The following is a 27,296-nucleotide window of genomic DNA, read 5'->3' as shown; positions in this document are numbered from 1 at the left end:
GATTTTGTTTTATACTATGTAACGATTACAGTATTATAAGAATAATAGTTCATTTTAAGGTACAAAATAAGTTTATAGTAAAACTTTACCATATACCATTTATCGCTAACATTTGTTAAAAATCTAAAACATAATCTAAACATATAACTAATCCCATGAGTCTGAGTTTGCAGTTATGATTCGCGTGTAAGTAGTGTTATCGGACGGGTATACCCACAGAGTTGTAAAAATGCATTCATAATGCATTACACATTCTTAGTTGAATAACGGGACAGCAATAATGCATAATTATAAAAAGCTCAATATATATTAATATATAACGAGATCATATTAGTGAAGATCTTATACTGAACATGTACTGAACATACATTTGGGCTAAAACGGCAACTGGATTAAACGTTAAAATTTACATAATTATTCTGATTTCATAATAAATACATATTTGGAGGACTATTTCATATTACCTTGAATGTAACTCGAACTCGATATCAGTTTTTTTTTCAAATATACTTTAATTTTTTTTTATATTTTTTCAATACCAAAATAGTGTTTACTTTCTTAAAAATAATTTCAACTATAACACATCAGTTATGGGAGTAAATTTTGTTGTAGTGACAGTTCTTACTGTCGATAACATTTTGAAAGGTAGAAAAACTAAAGTGCTTTTTAAAGTTAACGTAAAGAATGCTTTTAACTACTTAGAGCAAACTTAACGAAGTGTTTTAGATCTTCTTAAAATTTACTTTTACATATGTCTGGTTGTATTATACTTTATTGCTTAAACACGGAAACCTAGTGGATAGAGCTCTTTTTGGCTAAGGTATACATTTAAATTTTAAATTTAGTTTTATTACGACGCACAGTGGAATATGGTAGAACAAACGGATTTCAAAAATTATTTTTCGCACAAAAAAAAAATAGAGTATTTATCATATTATTTAATAGTATGAACTTTATACTTTAATGTTCTTTAGTGAAATTTATTTAGTGGAAGTCATTCGGCTGCCCAATTTTAAAAGACGGTAAGGGACAAAGTTTTTTTAAGGATATAGCTACTCTTTTCCCGCGAGTGTCGTAAGAGGCGACTTAGGGATTAGCAAATTACTTCCAATTAATCTAATTTTAATTTTTAAAGAATTTTGACTACGACAACTACTGGATCCAAAATACTTTTGCAATTAGATACCGTGAGAATTGGCGTGAGAAGAATTTCTAGTATTGTTCTTCCTGCTGGTATTGTTTCTTTACATATATAAAGTACAGAGGAGAATGTTAGGAAGTTCTGAAATAAAATAAGTCTAAAATTTTGGTCCTAAATTGTTTTAGTCTTGTATCAGGTAGTTCATAATTGAAAACGCGTAGCAAATAAAGCGTCAGCTACGTAGTAATACGCAGTGCCTCTGAAAAAATTCGAATACTTAAAATAATAAATCAATACCGTGAAATTTTAATTTTAAATAACATTTCGAATTACCAAAGTATATATCTTAATATATGTGACATTTGTTACGTGACGTTAACACGTTGTGACAAAGGTGAGTTACGCCATCAGTACACATCTTACATGGAAATTAAAGTAAGTTAGTGTTTGCTTAGAAACTGCACAAGTTAGAAAATGAGCGCGCTAGTAAAGCAAGAACAGACCGGCGGAGTCGACCACCAAATTTCCAACAGAGTAAAATATTTACATTGAATTGCTTCTGTCGTTTCTTATTCATTTATTAAGGGGCTACACTACCTCAGTGGATAATAAGCAATTTGAGGTAGCATACACTCTTAACAAGGAGATCACATCAACGACTCATTTCAGCATCACGCTTGTTCAATTGTTCGCATACAAATATGCCATCATAAAAATTGTTACATTGATGTGTGACAGTGTTATTGCGATAAAGAAATCACAATAACACAAATTACTTTAATAGTTATTTATTAAAAAATATTTATGATTCGCCTACAAAGTACATATTTATTTTCATGCCAAGTAATAAAACTTTTCTTACTGAAATGATTTAGCCAATAATTGCAGTGTCTGTTATAAAAACAAGTATTTCAAAATCTTTAGCAAATACCTACCCTGCAAATGTTCAATGTATACTTTGTCATACTCACAACTTCACTAAGTTAGGGCACAGCAGAACATATCCTGCTCAAAGCCTGGAACAGCCCGACGACTGGGGTAGTACCTCGACCTTACAGAAGATCACAGCTAAATAATACTGTTTTTAAGCAGTGTTGTGTTCCTGTTGGTTAGTAAGGTGTCCAGAGCTCCTGGGGGGAATGGGGATTGGGTCGGCAACGCGCTTGCGATGTTCCTGGTGTTGCAGGTGTCTATAAGCTACGGTAATCGCTTACCATCAGGTGAGCCGTAAGCTTGTTTGCCGACCTAGTGACATAAAAGAAATTTTTTTTTAAAGTTGATAGATAATAATGTACCTAGCTGTTTACAGAACTGACAGAATTTTGTTTTTGTCCGTATGGCATCATACCATGGCGGGTCGTAGGTCACATGATATACAGATTAAAATATACGCCCTTACAATTCAATATAATAAAACAATAATGTGATGTTATGATTCCGAATCAGAATATTTAAGTGTATTTCTACATAAATTTTAATTTTTATCAAATTGTATAATTTATTTTTCACTACCGAAAGTACCCTATTTTAGTACGTTAGGCCGTCAATACCCGATTCCAAAAAGGAGGAGGTTACACTATTCGGAGGATTCAGGTTCGGAGATAACTTCGTCGTTTATGAACCAATTTTGATAATTCTTTTATTCGTTGTAAAGGAGATATCCTAAGTGTAATATCATGATAAGAAAACCAGGATCTGATGATGAAATCTCAGAGAAATCGAGATAAACCCTCGAAAATCGTAGTGACGGTTAGTGCGTTTGTTAATTTTTTTCGTCTAACACAATTATTTATCTTATATATAAAATTCTCATGTCACAATGTTAGTTACCATACTCCTCCGAAACGGATGAACTATTAGGTTTGGCTATATGAAGTAAAGTGACATTTACTTCATATAGCCAGGCTTTCTTCTCAGCGACCAACCAACTAACCTTACAAACGTAAATCAAAATTTGACTGGCCTCTTGACGCAATTGACCCTACTTTGCGCCCCACGATATGTAACTTTATATATAATTTTATTTTTTATTTTTTAATAATATTTTTTTCATTGTTTATATTATCTACTTATGAACCTCAAACCATCAATCGCGATTGTAAGTAAATATTATTAATACAGAGAAGCCTAAAATTAATATAAAATAATCAACTAAAAGCGAATAAATTATACGATATAACAATTTGAAATGTATAATTTATTTCTGTGTAATAATATGTATAATATTGTATTTATTTCACATCTTAATATTCATTATATATCGGTGCAATAGTTTATATGAACTATAGTTAGTTTAGTAAAATGTTGAGGTCCAATTTTAAGTAAACTGCGATTTTTCTGCAATTATAAAGTACGTAGTTACATATATTTAAGTCCCTTAAGCTATGTAGATATATTAGATAGGTCGTAACTCATAGAAACTTAAAGCAATATTTAATACTGAAATCTTGTATAGCGAGGTGATTTCCCAGTATCTCTTAAAATTAAAATGAAATTAGTTTTTGTCAAAGCTTGCCAGAGATTATTATTAGAATAGATACGATTAGCTTTTTTATAACTTTTATTTATTAAAGACTTAAATAAAACAAGGGCAATACAAAGCTTTGTTCTAAGAAAGAAATATAAAAGAGAAATACCGACTAGAACGTGTTACATTTTCAAATGTTAAGGAATACACAGTCTAGCATATTTATCTATGTCCAAAACTTGCTCCATTTGATAAGAGTTTAGGACGTTTAAAAGACGTATTGGTTGTCTTTAGAAAGTGACTTGCTTTTTTTCTTTTTCAGCGCGGACGCTTATCTTCGTAGAGGCAACGGTTGTGTCAGAAACGTCGGTGTCAGCTACAAGAGCTCTGAGTCTTGCTGCACGTTTCTCTCTTGCTGCAGTTCTTTCAGTCAACTCTGTCATCTCATCTTCTAAGTCTGAGAGACGAGCTCTCGTAGCTTTCGCCCGCTGAACAGCAGCGCTTTCGTCATCGAACTCCTTTATCGCAGACCATTTTGTAAGTGAGTTCTCGTCGTTTAGTCGACGTGCTATGCGCTTTTCTGTACGTTCTTCGTTCTCTTTTAAAGCCCGTCGTGCATTACTGACTTCACTCCTGCCAATTCCCACGCTTTCTAGGATTTTATCAGAAATTTTCATTCGATTCTCAATACCAGCGACACTGTTCTCGAAGTCAATATCTTCAGTGAATCTTGAAGTCTTTTTGCTGGCGCGTAAGCGTTTCAATGACTCAGTGATCTGAAATAATAATTGTTTTTTGTTATTGACTTGAAGGTAAATTTTGATACGTGTTTTAGAATTCACGTATGGGACAAGAGAACGTAACAGATGTGCTCCAGTTCAAATAAGTTTGTCTAATAGGAATTGATTAGGGCGCTTAGCTAATTTAAACTGGAAAAAATTTTAAACGTTAGAGGCCATGATCTTGCCCATGTAAAAGCGAGTGTTGGAGCTTAATTCGCCGCTGTGGGTTGACAGTTTAAGTATCATGAGAAAAAACCAGGTGTTTCTGATACTAAGCGGAACTATAGCCTTAAGGCGAGGCATAGTAAGGGGAGACCTTTGTAGGATATAAACACTCAAACTAGAAACAAAAATTTATAAACGTAAAAATATCCGATCCGAGTGGGAATAAAACAGCTGAAAGGAACGTCGGTCCGAAAGAAAATTTTGTAATATACTATATAACACCCGGCCGCAGTATAGTACGGAACCTACCGTGTCCTATTGAGTATCAATGATATTTCAAAACACAGCTAAACTCACCCCAAAACAGTAATTCTCATATAAATTTCCGCAAAATTACTTACAATTTATTTATGGACAGTTTTATATCGAACGAAACGCTAAGACAATATAATGAAAAACTAGAAAGTAACTTACACTCAGAGTGTGTATGTATATGTATGGAAACACATTTTCCTTCAATGCGTTATAAGTTATTAAGGATGCTTGATCTGGATATAATATTTAATATCTTTTTTTTTTGACTTCAAGCGTCTTATTTAATGACCGTAAATATTCAGATATTAATAGTAGGTAACATTTTCATACTTATGTTTATCAATTATTATGCTGTGTGGATATGGCAGTAAGAATATAGCTACCCTCTCTCTTCCCGTGGGTGTCGTAAGAGGCAACTAAGGGATAACACGGTTCCAGTACTACCTTGGAACTTAAAAAGCCGACTAATGGCGGGATAACCATCCAACTGTTGGCGTTGAAATACACAGGCCGAAGACGGGCAGCAGCGTCTTCGGTGCGACAAAGCCAGCTCTACGGTCACCAACCCGCCTGCCCAGCGTGATAACTATGGGAAAAACACATGATGTCACGCCATTTTTGGCGCGAATTTTTGGAGGTCTATGTCCAGCAGTAGACTGTATTAGGCTGAAGTGATGAATATTTTCATACATCATGAAGTGATAAATCATTTTATAAACAGATTGTTCAACTAGAAATAGGATAGGATTTTTTTTAACGTGGAACCCCCAATTCGAAGGAACGCAGTTAGGATTTTAAAACTAATTATTATAAATTAAAGGATATTAAAACTAAGAAACTAATCAATACAGCAAAAGTTAATAAAATTTTCCGTTATATGCTAATGTTTATCGAAATATGTAAGCATCATAAACACTATAAACAAATGAGAAAATAATTGCTTACTCCTAAAGCGATAACACTTTCAGGACTCAAATGAAGTTGTAAATACCGGACAAGAAAATATTACATCAATGATGGTTTTAATGCATTTTTAATGAAGCACGTCGAAATGTTTTCAATGTATTCTTAAAAATATTCATTGTCTTGGTACTGATGAAGATGTCCTTTATTGATGGCTTTATTAATTACTTTTTCTTATGTTTTAGGTATTCTATACAATATTTTATCCTTGTTGTCGGCTTATAACTTAAGTTATATTAAGTCGTCTAATTTTTTGTCGGAGACTTACTGGCTTATAATTTTTGTTTTTTTTCATACTTTTTAAGTTTTATTGTATAGCCAAATTTATATGTTTAAAAGATTAATGTTTGGAATTATATTTATTATTGAGATTCATTTGCATATATCTAACATTATTTAAACAACAAATATATAAAACGAACAAATTAATAAAGCATTTTATTGTTATCAAAATATGATTTTATGATTGATTTAATGGGTTTATTTTGTTCGAATAACAGTATGTACAAAATTTAAATAAAATAGTATATACATTTTATTAAAGTTAATACCACTACGGGATGTAATGAGTATTTGCTTGCATAGAGGAAAATGATATTCAATGTACTAATGAGACACATACACATGTTCGAATGAAGTGTTTAAAATTTGGAAATGGAACAAAATCGTTTGGAATTTGTTAATGAGAGAAATTTTCGCAATTTGTCGTCGTGTCTGCGGTAAAGTATCCGAGTGCAATGTTCATCAAAATGTACCTGCTCGATGCGAATGAAATTTACAACGTGACAGAGAAATACTTGCATTCTAATGTGTGCCATAACAGATATTACTAACACATAGTTGCATACGGTTGTTTTGACGAACAACATGAAAAGGCAATGCTTCGTTACAGGGGCTTTTGTTAAAGTTGTTCATTAAAATGTTAATGTACATTCGTCCGCTTTCACCGACACACACGTGTAAATATAAAATCCAGAATCATTTTATTACGTCGTATCATAGAATTCTGAAATTAGAAAACGGGAATTTATCGTCACGTGTATGCTTTGAACCTTTTAGAGAACGTAGTACGCTTATAAATTTTGTATGTGGGTTTTTGTTGATACGTATCCTCAGATTTTTAATTATCTCAATATTGCTGCGCAATCAAGTCTTACGAACAATTTTCAGCATAATGTCTTGAAATCTTGTAACTACAAAAATTGTATATATATATATGGTGTCGGTCGAGTAGAATAGTACCACCACCTTTCTTCCCGTTCGGGCCATAAAAGGCGACCGAGGGATAAATCTGACGCAAAATCATCAGAGTTTTGGAGAGAGAAAACTTCATTTAAAACCCGGGTTGGGGTCTCCGTTAGACATTCGTGGCATAGCAATAAAATGCAAAAGACTCCTGCAGCCGAACTGGCTCCACACGTATCGACTCGACGTTCCTGTGAGCCTAGCCAGTGAGCCACGACAAACATCTATATGGCCAATAAAAATGTCTGTCGTGAGCGGAGATCAAACCCGCGACCGCCAGCATCCAGTGCTTTGACCGCTGCGCTATAACGAGTCGTCGCGAAAAAAATATTCCGCGATAAAATCCGTAAAAGTTGTTTCATTATAACGAATGAAAATCGGGCAAACATTAGAAAATAATATATGTATATATACCCTCTTTGCTATAAGGCATACTTTGAGAGCTGGTTCTGCATTCAATTCTGAAATTGATTTTACTGGAGTACATATTATTAAAGGCGGATATTACAAATACTGCGGGCATGCCCATGGCAAACTGTTTTCATTCAGTAAAGTGCGTCTGATGCATCCGCCGCAGGGCTTATGAGCTTGTACCCCTTAATATGTGCAATAATTATACTGTATATTTGATCAAAGCTATCAATGTATTACGTTACAGACGAGTAAGTTACAGCTCACGTTTAAATAGAAATAATATGTAAAAACAATGAAATGAAATGCTTATCGTCGATTAGGAAATTGTTTAACTTTGGTTCAGCTTTTCTTTATAGTGAAGAATTTATTAAAATAAAAGTTTCTATGTCTTTTGTTTTTTGGGCAAAATGGGCATAGACAGCTTAGGATATTATTATAGAAAACCATGTTCCTACTAATACTCAATGCTTTACTTCCGTGTCAATATTCATATGAGATAAATTAGACAAGTTAACGACGATTTAAAATATTTGCAATGTATAATATAGCATGTCTTGGCAAAGGCAGTGTGGGACGTCCACCGGTCGGTGGAGGCTGGATGAGGATTGCAGAAGATCGGGGGATGTTTGACGCGAACTTGGCGAGGATATGACAAGAGATATATAGTACGTTAAAAAAAATATTTATTAATCTGAAAGTTATTTTTTTTAATTTAACATACTAAGACTATATAATACGACAAACTACATACAAATACATAAGCCGAGTAAACCTTTCTCATATTGACATAATATAGAAGATAACTGTAGTACAGCAATTTAGATAATTTGATTTATTAAATTTAGATATGCTTCTTTTGTATATCCATTCGATTCCTAGTCAATTTAATAGATTTCTTAGAATGGACTTTAGCTTTTACTTCTACTAATTAATTGCCGTCATTTGAAAAAAAGTATATCAAATGTACATAAGAATAATACATATACAAATAAATATATTTTATTTATATTGTTATCATGTACATCTGATAGCGATTGTAACTCACAGTAGGGATATATCCGCCTACCCGCACTGGAGCAGCGTGATGGGAAAGAGGCCTATGTGAGCCGTGGGATCTTACAGACTGAAGCGATACGAATGCACAACATTTGAAGTAGGTTCCTGAGTCACTGCAAACTGCGCCATAGGACTGGACAGTCTATAATCTAAATAAATAAAAAAGAATCGCCTTATGACTGGACAATACTTTTTGAGGATATAGTTTGCATGAATAAAAAAACCGATTTATTCTGGAAAAATATTATAAGCTTTATATTTACATTTAAAATTTTATATATATATATATATATATATATATATATATATATTCACTTTTTGGCGTTGTTACGTCATTGCCGTCAACCCCGTGGTTGTGAGGCCTAACTTACAAATCTTGACCGCTGTACCTCTGGAGCAGTACAATGCAGCTGCATGACGGTGTACAGCTAAGGTTCTGACGTGATTGAACAAATGACAAATAAATAAAAAAAAACAAATAAAAATACGCCGATGAATCGTATTTTAGTTGGTGAATCATTCTTGAGCAATGTCAACACCGCTAGCTGTGATGCCACTCGTTTAGGTATTTCTGGTATGAGACTAATACGTGCTTCATAGCTTAAGAGTGAAAAGTTGTACTGCAAATATACTAATTATTTGATAACATAATTTCAATCATTAGAAAGAATTATTCATGATTTTATTTTAAAGTATTACTTATAAAAGTAACTATGTTTGTTGACGTGTACCATTGGATACTACTCCAATAATAATTATTCATTACATTCAAATCTAAGACATACCTCAATCATTTCGAGTGATGCCAAATTATTATAGTTCCAAAGCTATAATGTGACTACGAGTAGCTGCTGAGCGGGATTTGACATACTTGTCAAAGTTAAAAAGCGCTTGCGATGGGGCGGATGTTTCATTTTGTTAATTAGTTAGATGCAGGTGGGGACAGAAAATGTTGATAGATATCTATTGAACGATTCTACATTGTTTTTAAATATTTTTATTACTATATATATTGTGTAATAAGTTCGTAATTTATATTATACATTAAATTAAAATAGTGAGAGAGTGAAATGAAGTCTTATCAAATATAAACGTACCTACAAATCAACTTGCTGTAAATAACAATTACCTACTGATAAAAAAAAATGATATAAAAGTACTTAGATTAATGGGTAAGCAAAAAAATAAATAGACGCATTGTTTTTAGAGGTGATTCTAAACGGATAACGATGAACGCACCTTCCTTCGCTTGCGGCGATAAATCTTTTCTTCCTGACTTCATTATTATCCGTTCGTATTTCGCTAAGAAATAATATTTATTGTGTGTAACTTATTACTCCTTGTATCACGAGAATGCCCTTAGGAGACTACTGATTATGTTTTGTCGGAGATTTAGAAAAATAAAATTGTATATGTGTTTGTATAGATTTATTTTAATATTAGTTTTACAAAATTGCAAAATAGGTTATAAAATACTACACTAGTTAGGTAGGTTATGCGCTGAAACAATAAGCTACCACTCACTGAATAGAAAATTAACCCATAAGAAATCATTATTACAAACACAAAATCACAAATCGTTTGCTGTAAGTGTAAGGCAAAAAATTTTGGTTCTATAAAATAATATTATATTAATTTAATACATTGTGTAGGTTGATTGTTTAAAATTTGATTTCTAATACGTATACGCGTTCATTGCGCAATGCATCGAATGTGTTCATAATGAACGGTGGAATCATAGTAATGCAGTCGATTGTTCCTAAATATTTTTAGACACAATACCAGAAAATTAATTAGTCCCTTTGATTTTAGTTCATGTGAAATTTTGCGCAACATAATTCAGTTGGCATTATTGAATTAACTGATGATGTTAGGTAGAAATTCAACTGTGTTTACTCTAGAGCATCAAATTATTTCAATTGTAATATTATAAATGGCTAAATCAATAACATGAACTTCGTTTTGGGCTATTATTGATTATAAATTTAATCTATGTATGATTTTACTATTGTATTTTAGATTTTTGAATAGTTTATTCAAATAACAGTCTTATAATAATTTAAATTGCAGCAGAATATATATTTGTTTTGTAAACGTGATGTTATAAAATTATGCGTATATTTTGTGCATCATTGATAACATACAATTACTATTGATCGTATTACAGTTCAACGGAAACTAGCATCGGACCACAGAACTGAATGAGATAAATACATCAACTTGATTGCATTCATAAACTACTTGTAATGATAAAATTTGTAATTTGTTAAATGTTAATTGAATAATAAATAATTTAACAAAATAAAATATTTTTGTATTCATTTTTATTACGTTTTTTTTTAAACGTTTCTTACAAGTCTTAAGATCCACTGGTGGTTAAGGCTGTCCCACTTTTTGACAAAACAAACAAAAAACTAAATTACACATACATATATGTGTGTAATATAGTATGCATATATAGCTGACCTGGCGAACTTCGTATGGATTTTTTTAAATTAAATATAATAATTAATATAATAATAAAATATAGCCTACCTTTCAAGTTGGATCACACTGCACACGGTGTGCAACTTTTATTAAATATGGTTAAGTCGTTTAGAAGTCCAACGCGGACAAATAACGTGACGCGTAATTTATATATGTATGTTTAAACGCGCTAATCTCAAAACTATTCAACGGCTACAACGATTTTCACGATATTTAGTATGCAGTCATTTTATCCGTGTTTTGGCAATGAAAAACTGCTATAATATCATTAGAATACGAAGGTAAATTTCGCCTATATCTCATCTATAATAGCTCAGGTGGAATATCGTGCGCTACCAAAACCAGATAACCCCGGTTACAATCTAAATGTCTGTAGTCGGATTATTTTTTTCCTTTCTTATTTCAAGTTTCTTCTTTTTTGAGAAAAACTATAACTGGAAGCCCTTTGTCAACGCATCTCATACCTGAGTATATATATTTTTAAAAATTTCATATTCAATATCATTATGTCGGTAAGATCTAAAAATATTACTCATGTTTTATTTGTACGTAATTCGTGTTTAAATTACCAAAACACAAGATTAACGAGAAAAATAAAACAAAATTAAATTAAAAATTACCGAGCTTTGCTTGGTCATCCAGGTACTTTATATTAATACAAGCATTTGTTACTGGTCCGGCTGTACATCTTAGTGGACGCGTAAGTCTCTCTTGCCTGGTTATTATAATAATAGAAAATGACACATATGCATATGCATAGCAGAGGGACACTTAAAGTTTGATTCAGTTCAATATTATATTTATACTTGCCCGTTTGTGCAGTTTGCAGTGACTCTGTTTAGATTGAGGGTTTGATATCCGCCCAGTGTTTGTAGTGTACATATATATTTATGTTCGTATTATTTATATTGCGAATTAAAAAAAAAGATGTGCTGCTACAGCAACTGGTTGTTATCAAGGCACTAAATTATTTGTTTTATAAACAGATGACCGTCTATGAATGTTAAAATTATTTATTTGAAATAGTAAATACAAACTTATGGATAGATGTTCAATTTTATAGTGCGTTATTCAATTTGGATATACCTATAAAGTATGCATTAGTCTAATAAGTAATTCCAGGTATACTGCGAATTCTATCTATGGAAATCTGTAGGCGTCTTTGCAGCTCAGATGATTCTAATACAAACAAGTTTACTCACTGAATTACTCTTTACAGACGTAAGCTAGTTAACTAATCTAAACACCAGCATACAACGGTAACATAATATAATCAATCATTCTCTCAATTAAACATAAAAAGAAGAATATTTGCTTTATTACTTTATTTAAATTTAAATTGCATTATACGCAATAATTTGTTAAAATTTTATTTCTTGTTTTTTTTTTTTGTTTGTATAATTAATTCATATTTTACACATCAGTTTTTTTATAGATTATATGAATTGGTAATAAATACTATATATCAATGCAATTATACCTTATAATAAATTAGAATTTTTTAAAAGTTATTCGTTGAAGATGTGATGGTAGCGTTTTAGCATTAAAAGCCAAAACTTATGTAAGCATATTATCTGATCCTATTTAATTTTAATGAATTTTTTTTACTTTGTAGTTATTTCTGAAAATATGTATACCTAGCTTTAGTAGCTATTTTATAGGGTTTTGCATTGTTTGAATTCTTCTCGTCTAAAAGTTAATTCTGTATGCATATTTCACGCAAATACTAACTTTTGTAAATGAAAAAGAAAGATCAGTTATATTATGAGATTGCTGCTTTAGTCAATATTACTTACTATGTTTTCCATTTATAGTAATTGATTCATCAACTACATTCTTACAAATCAAAATAGGAATGATGTGGTGTCTAAACACGCGGATACGTGAATATGATGCCAAATTTCTATAAACTCTTAGTATTTGACAACTAAGAGATAATGAATAATGACTGCATTTCAGAATTAAACAAGCCATCTCGTGTGCGCCCAATTAAACCTATACACGAGGTTGGCGTAATTATAGTTAATTAAGGTGTAAAATTTTATGCAACAGTTTGGTTGGTTTTACAAATTAAATTAAATGTGTTATATTACTATTGCCTCAGACAGCTTTTATTTAGCGAAACGGTTTGTGCCATTGTTTAATTTGAATAAAATATAATGTAACATAATTAAGAAATGTAATTAATTTTTTCAAAGACCATTAATCTAGCACAATAAGCACTAGTGCTTGTGTTAAGAAGTATATTGTGGATTTTTGCGAAAGTATATATTTTCTGAATTTTCCGCAAGGTATTACGACCTGACTTTGTTTTCAATTTCCTCACTAGCAATGTAAGTCTTCAACAGCAATATGACGTTTAAAAGATTTTAAAGTACGTAAATATTTAAATCAATAAACATGTTATCCAACAGGAAACCATATAAAGCCCAGAGAAGTCCTCTTATATGCAAAACGTTGGTTATTTATTAACGACCTTTTCTCGACAGAGTTTAACCTATTGAGCAGGATACTTACTACGTTTGAAATTTTGTTTTAAATATTAAATTCAATAAAATTAATGCAGTTTTCCACGATTTTGCACTTTCGTATGATTCGATAATCTCGTAAAGGTTTCTTGGTATATGTCTTATACAGATGTGACTATATGATTACGTGTAAACGATTTTTAAAATATGAGCAAACTTTGTGTATAAAATATTTCAGCAAACACATTTAGTTTGAAATGGTGTATTAATCTTTTAAATTTTATGGTTAATCTTTTTGAATACTAAATATATCAAAATTTTGATTCATTAACATTACTTATTTATTTGTTGTTTTGATATTTTTTCCTGAAATGAAATGATTTGGTTTCAAACTTTATTCTTGGACGAAATTTTTTTATTAGATATTGCTTACTTAGATTTTTCTCATTGAAGTACCGAAGATAATTTTTATTGAATTATCAACATCACTTCAGCCACGTCAAGTTCGCGCAAAAAAATTGTGATCTTATGTGTATTGCTCATAGTCACCACGCTGGACAGATGGGTATTTAAATAACCAGTTCATATCTTTTATTATTATGTCAGTACGATGGAAAAATATTATTCATATTTCATCAGTATGTAATTCGTATTTAAATAAAATTTCCAAAAAACACAAATTATTAAAAAAAACGAGCAAAGCTCAGTAATCCAGGTACTAAAGAATTTATTCTACATACATTTTCGTCACTGAGTTGGAAGTTTAAGAGTGGAATTATTCAGCACGAAAGCGAATGGAATACCTTTGAGAATATTTCTCCATCGATGCGTGTCCTAGTATGACTACACGATGTCACGAATTTGAAAGAGTTGAGGAATGTGAGAAGCTATCACCCTGCATGTTTCTCGATTCTACATGAATGTATACTAATTTTTATAAAGCAAAGAATTTATTTGTTGTTAAAACGCGCTATTCTAACGCGTTTCTGATATATTTTTAAGCAATTGATTTTTAGAATTGAAAAGTTCTTTTTGTGTTAAATAGTCCATTTATCGAAGAAGGCTATATAGCATCACGCTATGACTAATGGAAGCTGAGCGTTATTAAATTAATGTTACGAAAACGGGAAAAATACTATTTTTGAGAGCTTCCGTTTCGTGCGTTGCGTAAACGGTTCAACTTACCAAAAAAACTATATCGATACCTCGGGGCTCAAAGGGCGTAACCGCCATTTTGGCGAAATTGACTTTTTAATGCAGCCTTACTTATTTTTTTCTCCTCTATCGATCTGTATATTTAAAGTCTTCCTATTTGCCAAAAAGTGACCTATTTTTTGTAAAAAATAAAACATATTTTTTCAGTTTTTGTGTCGTAACAGCAATCCTTGTTAATAATCATAAACGTGATGGGAGTAAACGACACCGTAGATGATACGAATATTCTTACGTGGTGCTTAAGCCCGAACATAACCATTTCTAAAGAATCAACTTACCAGATGCACCCTTAAACATTTATGTACTCTAAAATAAAATGACACATACGTCTAACAATTATCCCTTAATTGGTCAACCATATCTACCTATGTATTATGTGATTGCGAGAGCTTTGCTTGTGATTGTGATTTCTTGATTAAGGGTCATTAATGTTTAAGTTAAACGTTATAGTGTGATAATATTTTTAACCAAATTTAATATTTCTAGTTTTGTAAGTGCAGGTACCTAAGTTTTGGTCATTTTATTAAATGTATGTGTAATGTTAATGGTTCCACAGTCTATTATTGACTAAAATTGTTTAAATAATATGTAACGCAGGTGACGCAAAAATTATTGAATTTATCATTGTCCCTGAATCCTATTCAGAAATTTATTTTGTTTATGCACTTATTTTTCTCATTGTAAGATAGATTTTTAATAGTAGCAGTTGTTTTATTAGCCTCACAGATTATTTGTTTATAATCAATATGTTTGTCAAACATTCGTTATTCAAGGATGGTCAAATTTTAATGAGTCTGCTATTTTAGTAGGTAGCAATACTTAAGATTACCTAATAACTTTTACCAAAAGACTTCATAAATAATATATAATTGATCTCAAGAGTTCCTTGTATTTTTTATACATTTTAAACAGAAGATTAGACATTAGCGCAAAATTTTGTAGCGATACCTAAGTACTTGCCATTTCAGTACAATTTAGTTTTAATCGTTCATTCTGCTTTACGTTAATAAGATGTTTCGTTACAACTGAAATTATACAAAAAATAAGAGTCTTTTTCTTACTTTGTTTAATAAACAATATTTTCAATAACAAGTGAATTTTATTTATCATTTTTTTTTATAATAAATGAGTTTTGTAATAGGTTTTAGATAGGTTAGGCTATTAAGTATAGATAAAATCAATAATTAGGTATTTGTATAATTAATTAGTTATCTGAGTCGATAAATGGTAATAAAATCTATAAAAAGGTTAATAAAGTACATAATTATATACAAAAGTTAATAAAGTTCATAAAAATTGCACTTAAATCGATTACCTAAATGAAGAAAACAAAGCAGCTGTCTACAAACCGATAGAAATAGTGAGAAAATTGACCGTTACAACCATAGATTATACACTTAAATACGGTTACAACCATCACTAATCAAATATCCATTGATTTTTCGGGCGTAAACGCCCCAATCATTCGATTTTCCGAGGCGTATAGACAAGCTATTTTTGTTACTTTTAAATTTATTTGAAATATAATTATACAAAGTTCTGCATCAAAAAAAAAAATAAAACTTTTGGTCCTAGAATGGTTTATTTAGGACAATAATTGAGAAAGTTATGTCGAAAATATTTTTTCGTTTTTTGTTTTTTGGCTCTCCTGTAAAATCGAGTTTTGGTGCTTACGCCCTTTGAGCCCCGAGGTATCGATATATGACAGAAATAATCGCCATTAAAAAAAGTCCGCAACAACATATAATTAGCTGTAAAGCATACAATACGTTTCGAAACGGCATCATAATAATATGAGGTCATCGTAAAAATTAACAATTATAATTAATACTAGCTGACCCGGCAAACGTTGTCTTGCCGCTAAACGCCATTTAAAAATAGGGGTTGATGGTAGAGGGTTGAAAATTTAGGGTTGTATGTATTTTTTAATGTTGTATCATCAAAAAATAGAAATTAAAAATTTTGTCTAAAAAAAAAAATTGGGGGTGGACTACCCTTAACATTTAGGGGGATGAAAAATAGATGTTGGCCGATTCTCATAGATACCGGATAAGCACAAAAAATTTCATCAAAATCGGTCAAGCCGTTTCGGAGGAGTATGGCAACGAAAACTGTGACACGAGAATTTTATAATTAATATAAACCTATAATAGCGTTTCATGAGACTTCTGTATTAATGTTAGGTATTCTATGTTTTTGGATTTTTTTTTAAAATGAATGTGTATGCGAAGTTAGAAATCACGGATGCTAATTTACATGATAAGAATCACAGTTTATAAATTTTTAGTCTACGCCGTAAGGAAATCATTACGAATATATTTATGAGTTATATTTCTAATATAGTAAAGTGAGATTGAATCTCTAGGTTGTATATAGTTTCCGCTACACGGCCAATTTCTGTGAACACTGCGACAACTAGTCCATTTCTAAAATATAGTATAGATATTGTCTTTTATTTTCAAAAGTACTAAAATGCAATCAAAAGTTACGAGCAAAGTTTTAATAGGAATGAAACCTTACATCGTCAGTCAAGTCGTCCTCTTCGAAGGCAGAAGCGAGAGGTCTTTCTCTAGTAGCGCGAGCACCTCTTGAATCAAAAAAGTCGTCAGTCGGAGTTTCGACATCATCAAGAGCACTGCGAATACGATTCTCTACATCTGTTCTAATTTTGTCTTTATCAGGTTCCCTTGCTAGTGGCACTTTACCATCAAGTCGATCTAGCACTGGACGGTAGTAGCTTTCTCCTTTATTGTAATTGCAATCATAGACGCGAGTGCGTCTTCCTCTTCCCACACGACTCATCTTTTATGTTCTGTGGAACACAGAAAAACATTATTTTATAAACAATATAAGTAATGCATTAAATGATATTTTACAATTAATGTAATTTATTTTCGAACAGTTTTATTCGGGTTACTGGCAAGCTTTTGGGTTTAACGAAACTTTATAGTATAAGATAGTAAAAAAAAATTCTCATATACATTTGACCAGAGTTAGTTATTTTCGTATTCTATTTATTAATGATTAAATAACTTATTAATGATTAAATAACTTTTAACTCAAAAAGTTGTTATTATATAGGCAAGTAAAATATGAAAATGTTTTATCGTTCGTTATTTAAATATAATCTTGAACAGAAGATTAATAAGAGTGTATTGGTATGTCTTATTTACTTAATGTACTTAATATTTATATAAATCGCACATACAGATACTTGAAATGTTCCATTTAATATTTTTATTCGACTGTTAATTAGCGCACGTTCCCAAATGTATATTAAGAGTTACGATTCAAATTTGGTTTTGCATCAAAGACACTCAGATTAATAACGTAAGTGCGTCTGTGAGAGTGTTTAGCCATTCAAATGAGACTCGGCTCATTTTATATCACGGCTTTTGGCTTTCGCTAATATTAGTTTTGTTATGAATGTTTTATACGCCAAAACGCACATAGCACAGATTAAAAATTTTACTGTATAAGCAACAAATTATTTGCCAAATTAATAAAAGGTTATTGTATTTATGTATCTATTTATGTATGTATGTATGTAGGTATGTATGTATGTATGTATATGTTTAATTATTTGAATATTTATAACAAATTTGTTGTAACTTGTACACCTATGCTGACGCTAGACCATTTCCTTTGCCCTAAGGTTGCCTGGAAGAGATCGCTTTTTAGCGATAAGGCCGCCCTTTGTACCTAATGAATATATTGTCAATATTTTCTTTCTTTCTTTGATATGTATTATTTCTGTTTTTGGTGTACAATAAAGTGTATTATTATTATTATTATTATTATTGAAATATTCTTTAGCTTCTAGTTTTCTATACCTTAAATTCGTGATATTGCGCGTGTATCATACATATGTACATATTAAGTAGAACACCAATGTTATTTATTAAAATAAAAATTTGTATCTTATAACAAAAGCTTACATTTTTATCCCACTACTTTAAGTGTGTATATGTGACAAAAATAATTTGAACACCAATAGAATGTCAGAAATAAACATATATTTAAATGTATAAATGTTAATACTTAATATTTAATTTAACAATGAATAAAAATTTACATGAAAGCTGGTCGTATCAAATTAAAAAACGACGTTTTTTTTTGGGATAAGTGATGCCCCACCAGACGGCCTCTGGATCAAGTTCGCGCACCGCTGACATTTCAAATGCTAAATTTGTCTTTAAAGTTATTGTCACGCTTGGCTCAGTATGACATCGTGAAGATACCTGCATGTTTCGGAAGAAAACTAAAACATGCGTCCACCAACCTGTATTAAAGTGGCGAATTGGATTGAAATCATCTCTTTCGCGTAATGCCTAAGGGTATAGGCCTTATATCGTTAAACATTTAGCAATAATCACATTGAGCTAAGCTAAGTATTATTACAATTTAAAGTAAAAAATACAAGCTATAATGCTCGAAAAATAAAATCGAAACTGTTCTGTTTGGAAGTTGCGGCATTTTTCTGTCTATCAGTTATTATTCATCTCCTTCTGCATGCAGATCGCTTCTATTTTAATGGCTCGGCGTTTTATTTTGGTTAAGATTAATTTTATAACATATCTCTATATTCGAATTTTATTTTATTTAACCGTAAGCTGCAGTATAAAAGTTCTTTTTTGTGGACTGTTAATCTTTATATATGTAAGATCTTGATAGAAAATAAAATTATTAGCTACGTTTACGTTCGATTTCATTCCATCATTTTATTCCATATTTAGATTTATAATCATTAATACATTGTTTGTATTACAAAAAAAAAATCACATTGTTGAACAATTTTTTTTGTATAATGTACAGATTCTGTACGTAATTTAAAAACTTCGAAAATCCGCATTAATTCTAAATTTTGACTGTAAAAAAAAAAAAAAGTCATTTGGAAATACTATAAAATTATTGGAAATTTAAGTTGGCAATTGAATACTACTTTATTAACCGACTTCAAAAAAGGAGGAGGTTACTCAATTCGACCGTTTATATATATATTTTTTATGTATGTTCGGGGATAACTTCGTCGTTTATGAACCGATTTTGATAATTCTTTTTTTGTTGGAAAGGAGATATCCTAAGTGTGGTACTATGATAAGGAAACCAGGATCTGATGATTAAATCCCAAAGAAATCGAGCGAAACCCTCGAAAATCCGCATAACTTCGAACATCATCAACGGTATCAATCTGATTTTGATGATTTTGAATTTAATCGAAAGCCGATGTTTATTATGTGGTCACATTTAAATTTCATCGAGATCTGATTACAACTTTTGGAGTAATCTTTGATAATGCATATTCGCTTGACAATTTTTTGTCTACCTACGTTGTATTACTTGTCGATCTAATTGACGTCGGGTTTTTTTTATTGCCAGCAAACACAATTATTGTATATATATTATAATGAAGCTTTATCCACCTTAAGCATAGTTTTATATTAAAACAATATCAAACCCTTTTTTTGTAGAAATAAGATAAAAAATTACAAACAATTGTTTGAGTTGACAAGAGAATTTTTTTTTTTGCAAAATGGTAATTCATGTGTTTTTTTCCAAACAAAAGTCGCTTTTCCTAAATTTTGTCTAGATACTCTCAAGGAAGAAGTTAAAAAAATAACGAATGTGCTTTAGACTACTAGACTGAAATAAAACTTATTGAGCTCCATTCACTTGTATCTCCCTCTCAACTTTCGTTCACCTCATCCGATCACAATTTTCGTAACGATCTCGTCACGAGTTTACCAGCTTACTTTACTTTCGTTCTCTTGTGGATAGTTTCATTTCTAATCCCATCTTTGAGAGAAACCCCAAGCATTGCCCATTCTATTGTGCGTTGCGACTTTAAATTTGTGGACCAGTCCCTTCATCAGTGGCCACGTCTCGGATCCGTATGTTAGCACAAACTGAACGCATTGCTCGAAGACTTCGGAATCTTTGAAGTGAAGACTCGACAAAGCCGGCCAAACGCCGCCCAGCCTCCTATCGGCCTCCTTCTCGAAATTGTTGCGGCCTAGTTCGATAGTATGCCCTAGGTAAACACAATCTTGAACAACTTTAAGATGGGCACCATCAACCGATACCGATCTCGGTGTAACTTGTTTGTTAAACACAACTTTTGTTTTGTCCAGTTTCATACCGAGACCGACTCGTCGGGACTACTCGTTTAGGCCGACCAGCATTAGGCCTAGTACATCCAACGTTTCCGCAAAGATGTCAGATGAAAGATGATATTGTCGGCGAAACGAATGTGAGAGATAATCTCGCTGTTGATGTCGATACCTCGTTTCCCCATCGTTCCCCATCCAAGGTCTTAAAGACATCCTCCAGCGCAGTGGTAAACAGTTTCGGTGATATTAATTTCCCTGTCTTACCCCACACCGGAGGAAAATGGGTCTTTTTCTCTGGTCTTTGATATGACCAGCCATCGTCGTCTTGTCGTACATACATCAATGCCTCGATATTTTGCCAGTCGGTATGTCATCTCTGCAGAGAGTCCAGGACAGCCAATGTCTCGACATAGTTGAAGAATTTCTCGTAGTCAAGAAATGCCATAAACAGCGGCTGATTATATTCTTCTGTGTTTTGTATAATCTGCCGAACAGTATGAATGTAATCAACGGTGCTGTAGCCATGTCGAAACCCAGCCTGCTCCAGTGGAATTCGTCGAATCTTCATGTTATATATTATTTAAAATATATTAAGTAAAACTTGAATATAAATTGGTAGCTAATCAATATTTGCGTTAAAGAAAGGAAAGACAGGATGTTAATTATCTCAACAAACATTTTTAAGACACATAGCGTTTGGTTATTAGAAAATACTAATAAAAAACAATGTAAGTTCTGATACAAGATTAGTATAGTAATTTTACACTGTGTCTTATTAACATTAGTTTTAAAAGTTTTTAAAATAGATGTATAAAAATGTTAAAATGTTTCAAACACATTGATTAGATCACGCGAACTAATAACTCTTGCTCGATTGAGATAACGTACAAGAAATCAACTACCGTGCGCGTTCCAGCACAAGACGAATATGTTTACGACGATCGTAAAAGCAACGTTGGCAACAATACGTGTTCGTCATGGGAACTAAGAAACAGAAGAAATTAATCACGTAATATCCTGTTTCAATCGTTAAAGTTAACTCATACATCACGTACTAATAATAACATAATAAACACATGAAATACTTTTATATTTATAAATACCGTAAGATAAATAACGTCACGAACACATTTTTATGTCTTTCAATGAAACTACGCACGAGGAAATTAAACTATGTCATTAGAGCGCCCGAATGCAAATATGATTGACAAATGTTCTTTTCCATCATATCCACAACGCTTTCTTGTAAAAACGCGGTTATATGAACATCACTAGGTATATTAATAACTGAAACAAATCCAAAAAATGTGACTATCAATCTCATTGTTCTGATAGAAGATTATCCTAGAAGACCAATATATACGGCAGAGAGTGGAACAAATTCCAAAATAGATATCGCAAACATTCGATATGGGGATATTTTTAGTAACGAAACCCGGTTTTTGTTCGGACTACAGTATTGTAATATGCGCTCTATGAAGGATATGCGGTAAGACGGAAATAAACGATCACCGGGATTCGAAAGCACGTTACAAATGAAGAAAGCGTTCAATATCACAAATATTACATAAAAAACAGATATTAACATTAGATTATAAACAAAACAAACACTTTGTATAAATACTGTCATACGTCGCACTGCAGTGATAAGGGTGCGGAAAGTGAAATTCGCAAACAGCATAAATTAATTTAAGAAGATATTGTCAAATTATGCACTGACCTGGTGCGTGTAAAGGCGTTGAGAAAGTAGATGGAACTGGGCAGTCTTGGGGCGACTGTGCCGGCGCGTGATTCGCGTGGGTGAGACTATGTTTAACCATGAGCCATACAGAAATATATTGACTTTTGTTTCGACTGATTTCCTTCTCTGAAAAGAAATAGCGGTTAATGTTAAGACAGGTGATATTTCTAAAACTTGTAAAGACTGTACTTTGATTATAATGTGTGAGAAAATATACAAGCGCTTTGTTTGATTATATTTCAATATTAAGTTTTAATGTTAAAGGAGTAACGTAAGAAGATACATTTGATACTTACATTTCCATGGTTTTCATGACCTAATTCTTTTACTTACTAAAATACTTACACTTAAAAAACTTTAACGTACATTTTTAACTTAAGATTACACTTGTAACTTTTCTGGTAAGAAAAAATTAAAAAAAAACTGTTATTAATAATAATTAAAATAAATACTCTTTTATTGTACACCATAAAAAAAACGTTACAAAAAAGTGATACATACAATTTAAACAGTAATCTAGATTCTTTCTGTATTGTATTGTATAAAACTAATACCTTTAAACGAGCAATTCGTGTATATATAGGTAGCTATATTATATAATATCAATCTCGGAAACGACTTCAACGATTTTCATGAAATTTAGTATGCTGGGGATTTCTGAGGCGATAAATCGATCTAGCTAGGATTCATTTTAAGGAAATATCACTTTATCCCTGTTTTTAGGCAATGAAAAAATGGCTACAATATCATTTGAATACGAAGGTAAATTTCGCCACTGTCTATAACGATTCAAATCCTCTGAGTCTTCGGATCGATTTTTTCCACTTTTTTTTCTAATTGCACTCGTGATTAATTTATTTATTATACCAGTATTTTATACCAGTTCATATTTGTTATTATTATATCGGTAAGATCGAAATACATTATTCATATTTTATTTTATTTATACCGAACTAAGCTGAGTTACTACGTAATTATAAAAATATACTTCTTTGTAATATAAAAAATTTGTTAAATTACGTAAATCTTAAAATAAATCCAATTCATATTTTCATTCGAATTGGCTTTATTATATAATTCAATAAATATATCTGACACCCTCGTATTTTATTACGTAAAGAGTTAAATAGAAATTAATAATATCATTAAATGATTACTAGACATTTAAGGTATATATTTTACTAAATATTTATGTTTATAAATTACATAAAAGTTTTGCCTTGTTTTGTAACATGTCCTAACCAGATTCTATCAGGAACAGAACAAGTTGAAGTTCTTTTGAGTTTGAACATTACTATGAGAATATTCGTAAGATGTTAACATTTTTTTTTACTGAGTTGTTTAATTAGAAAGTAGATTTGAAACAATATTTATTAAAATAATAATTGATAGATGGTACAGATACACATGATATGTTTCACTCAATCCAAATATGAGAGTCATGCTTTCATATATTTAAATTATATTATTATAAAGTAAAATAAATAAGCAAATAAACGCCTCAGAATCAACGGCCTCCTCTAGAATTTATTCCTGTGTTGAGGATCTAGAAACACACATATACTCCCAAAGTCCGAAACCATGACAACAATTATATCAATACTAATCCAACAAGCCAAGATAAATAAAAAAAGGTTGATATTTCTTTTCCGCCATTCACTAAGTTACAACCGTATAGGTATTCTCATAATATTTCTGGTAATAATAAAAAATATTCACTTCATTGTTCTTGTAAGTACGATGTTAAAAAACCACATCCACCTGACACTTTCACAGGGAATTCTAATTTAAGTAATCCTAATTGCATTGAATGGATTTTGACTACAGTTGATCTTCGTTCTAAGCTTAACTATGTTGTTCTCGGGTAAAGTTTTAGTTTGTAATTAATGTGTCCTTACTTGTACGTGTTAGTTTGTCTCTCGGCGAATCCGATATTGGCTTGTTAACTATAATATTTCTAACTAAATTTGCTTTAGGATCGTAACGTCCGTTTGTTTTAAGCCTTTCATAAATGTGTACAATTTAGAAGCTTCTTCGTTTTTATTTATACTGGCAACCCGCCTCGACTTCGCACGGTTACAAAAACTATCAGTGTTCCTCTACTATATTATGCATGTATTATATATATGAACCTTCTTCTGGAATTCCTTTGTTTACTAAAGAAAACCACATCAAATTCCGTTGCGTAGTTTTAAAGATCTAAGCATACCGACAGCGGTAAGCGACTTTGTTTTATGCTATGTAATAATGACTTAAGATACATTTAAGTAAGCAATAACAGTAACATTATACGCCTGTTAAATAATAAAAAAAGCCCCGATTATTGAATCGTTTCGAAGTATTGTATCGTTTGAATCGTTTTGAAGAGATCCGTTTTACCAAACATAGCTAAGAACCGTTGTAAGGAAACTCGCTTTCATGTAAAAATCGGTCCATTCGTTCTAGAGCTACGATTTCACAGTTGGATACTGGTTGCATACTTATAACACCCCACTTTTTGCATCGAGGGATAATAAACCCTAAGTCAAATAAGGATGGTAATGAAAGTATACTTTTAAGAATAAAAATGACTGTTTCGATAAGAGATGTTATAATAACAACCAACAAATTAATTTGTAATCATACAATTATTACTTTCTTTATTTAAGAAATAAATAACATTTCTTTTAATTAAAATAATATAAAAATCTGAACGTTGCTAAGCGCATAACTCGAGAACGGTTCGACCACTTCGGCTAATTTATTTTTTGTATGTTCCTTGAGGCCTACGGAAGGTTTATAATACAAAAAAAAAAAAAATTCAATTTTTACTACGAGTATTACTTTTGACAGAACGAAGTATGTACGGGTAGCTAGTATAACATAGATAACATAAAATAAAACTTTTTATTAACCCAGAGTTTTTTAGTGTTTCTGTCCTTTTTTTTGTCAGCTTCCTACAAATTTATGTCTTTACCAGCCCTTAAAAAGTTACTAGATTAGCAAATAAAAACACAGACATAATGAACAAAAAAAATTGAGATATTATTTTATTTATATAAATTAAAATGAATAGCTAAAGGTGTTGCTAACCGCAAAACTCGAGAACGCCTGAACCGATTCAGTTAAATTTTTTAAAGCTTCTTCAATATTTTGTAGAATTCTTTTATAGAAAATTTAATAAAACTTACATTTCCTTCGACTATTTACACTTCACGAGTTTGACAGTTCGCAAAGAAGGACAACATCTCTCAAGTCAGCCTACTTTTTAAATATATTTTATGTTAAATCTCTTTTTAAAGTGTTTTTAAACATCTGACTCCAAGATCATAAAGGAAACATTCGCTTATTTATTACCTTAATGAAAAATTTTTAATCATGAGTATTATCTATTTTAAAACAACCGTTACTATCCGAATTTGGGTCATAAACGGCAGCACCTGAAATATCTGACTTAAGAAAGAAGCTTTAAGAAACTACAGGCGTAGTATTCAAATTACTATTTTTTTAATTTAAATTAATCTTTATTTGTAACCTGTGTGGTTACGGCAGTAAAGAATATAGCCACCCCCTCGCTTCGGGTGTCGTTAAAGGCGACTAATGAATAACACAGTTCCACTACCATTTTGGAACTTAAAAAGCCGAACGATGGCGGAATAACCATCATACTTACTGCTAGCTTTGAAATACACAGGCCGAAGACGGGCAGCAGCGTCTTCGGTGCAACAAAGCCAGTCCTACGGTCACCAGCCCGCCTACCAAGCGTGGTGACTATGGACAACACACATGAGTTCACGCCATTTTTGGCGCAAACTTGTGGAGGCCTATGTCTGGAAGTAGATAGCTATAGGCTGAAGTGATGATGATGAAGTAAGTTAACGGTTGTTAGTAATAACAGAGTTTTCTCTAGGATAAATTTAGATTCAAAACTTCAGCGTAATTCCCATTTCGCAAGTGTGTCTGAAATATTATCCTTTGCGGTACATTAGTAGTAGTATTTGTGGTTAAAAAAGTATTTCATCTTGCCAACGTTCATACTGTTTGATTAGTGTATGTTAGTTTTTTGAATAAATATAACTGAAAGATAAAATTTTAATGTTAACCCGTAAAAAGACGCTCGATTAAAAATATAACACAGGTAGGCGCGAGAGCAAAATGCTCACAAGCTCTAAAACGTTAAAACTTTTTGTGAAAATAATATAGTTGATATGTACGTAAACATTTATTCTAACTAGTGGTCACCCAGTAGTCGGAATTCAACCAAAATTAATTTAAATTATAAGTTTGAACATACTAAGTAGTTATTATGTTTGACATTCAGTAAAGAAAAACGATATTAATCTATAGTCTATAATATATTCTCAATTTTATTGACGCATGTGTGTCAAATATATAGTAGTTTGTGTAATGTTTTTCTAATTGATTCAATGTATTTTTATGCATAATTTAAAAAAAAATATTAGCATTCTGTACTCCTTCTCTATATAAACTATAAATGTGCGAAATTTAATACTCCTCCGTTAGCGCAATTTTCGTAAAAAGGGGTACAAAGTTTTTGCTTCACGTATTAATATACAGATAGATATGTAAAGAACCTTGACTTCAATAATAATAATAATATATTCTTTATTGTACACCAAAATATAAACAAACAGTAGTAATTACAAAATAAAAGATGTACAAAGGCGATCTTATCGCTGAAGAGCGATTTCTTCCAGATAACCTTTGGGCACAGGACATGATATAGT

General features: G+C 31.4%; 1 protein-coding gene across 1 annotated transcript; it reads right to left on the bottom strand.

The window, feature by feature from the left end:
* Positions 1-3,159: 3,159 nt before the first annotated feature.
* LOC123668977 lies at positions 3,160-22,657 on the bottom strand. Its single transcript, XM_045602661.1, has 3 exons — positions 22,549-22,657; positions 17,239-17,530; positions 3,160-4,384 (listed from the first exon to the last, which is right to left on the bottom strand). The coding sequence occupies exons 2-3, from the start codon at positions 17,518-17,520 to the stop codon at positions 3,899-3,901; spliced, it is 768 nt and encodes a 255-aa protein (XP_045458617.1). The 5' UTR covers positions 17,521-17,530; positions 22,549-22,657; the 3' UTR covers positions 3,160-3,898.
* Between the last annotated feature and the right edge of the window lie 4,639 nt (positions 22,658-27,296).

This window comes from Melitaea cinxia, chromosome Z (genome assembly GCF_905220565.1).
Source record: "Melitaea cinxia chromosome Z, ilMelCinx1.1, whole genome shotgun sequence".
Taxonomy (NCBI): domain Eukaryota; kingdom Metazoa; phylum Arthropoda; class Insecta; order Lepidoptera; family Nymphalidae; genus Melitaea; species Melitaea cinxia.
Note: the sequence above shows the minus strand (reverse complement) of the source record. Positions and strands in the feature narration are given on the sequence as shown.

Bases quoted from the DNA above. Each gene is read 5' to 3' on its own strand.
- LOC123668977 (XM_045602661.1), bottom strand. From the start codon at position 17,520: ATGAGTCGTGTGGGAAGAGGAAGACGCACTCGCGTCTATGATTGCAAT. The intron at 4,385-17,238 runs GTAAGGTTTCAT...TTATTATTTCAG, and splicing joins AGGACGACTTGACTGACGAT to ATCACTGAGTCATTGAAACG.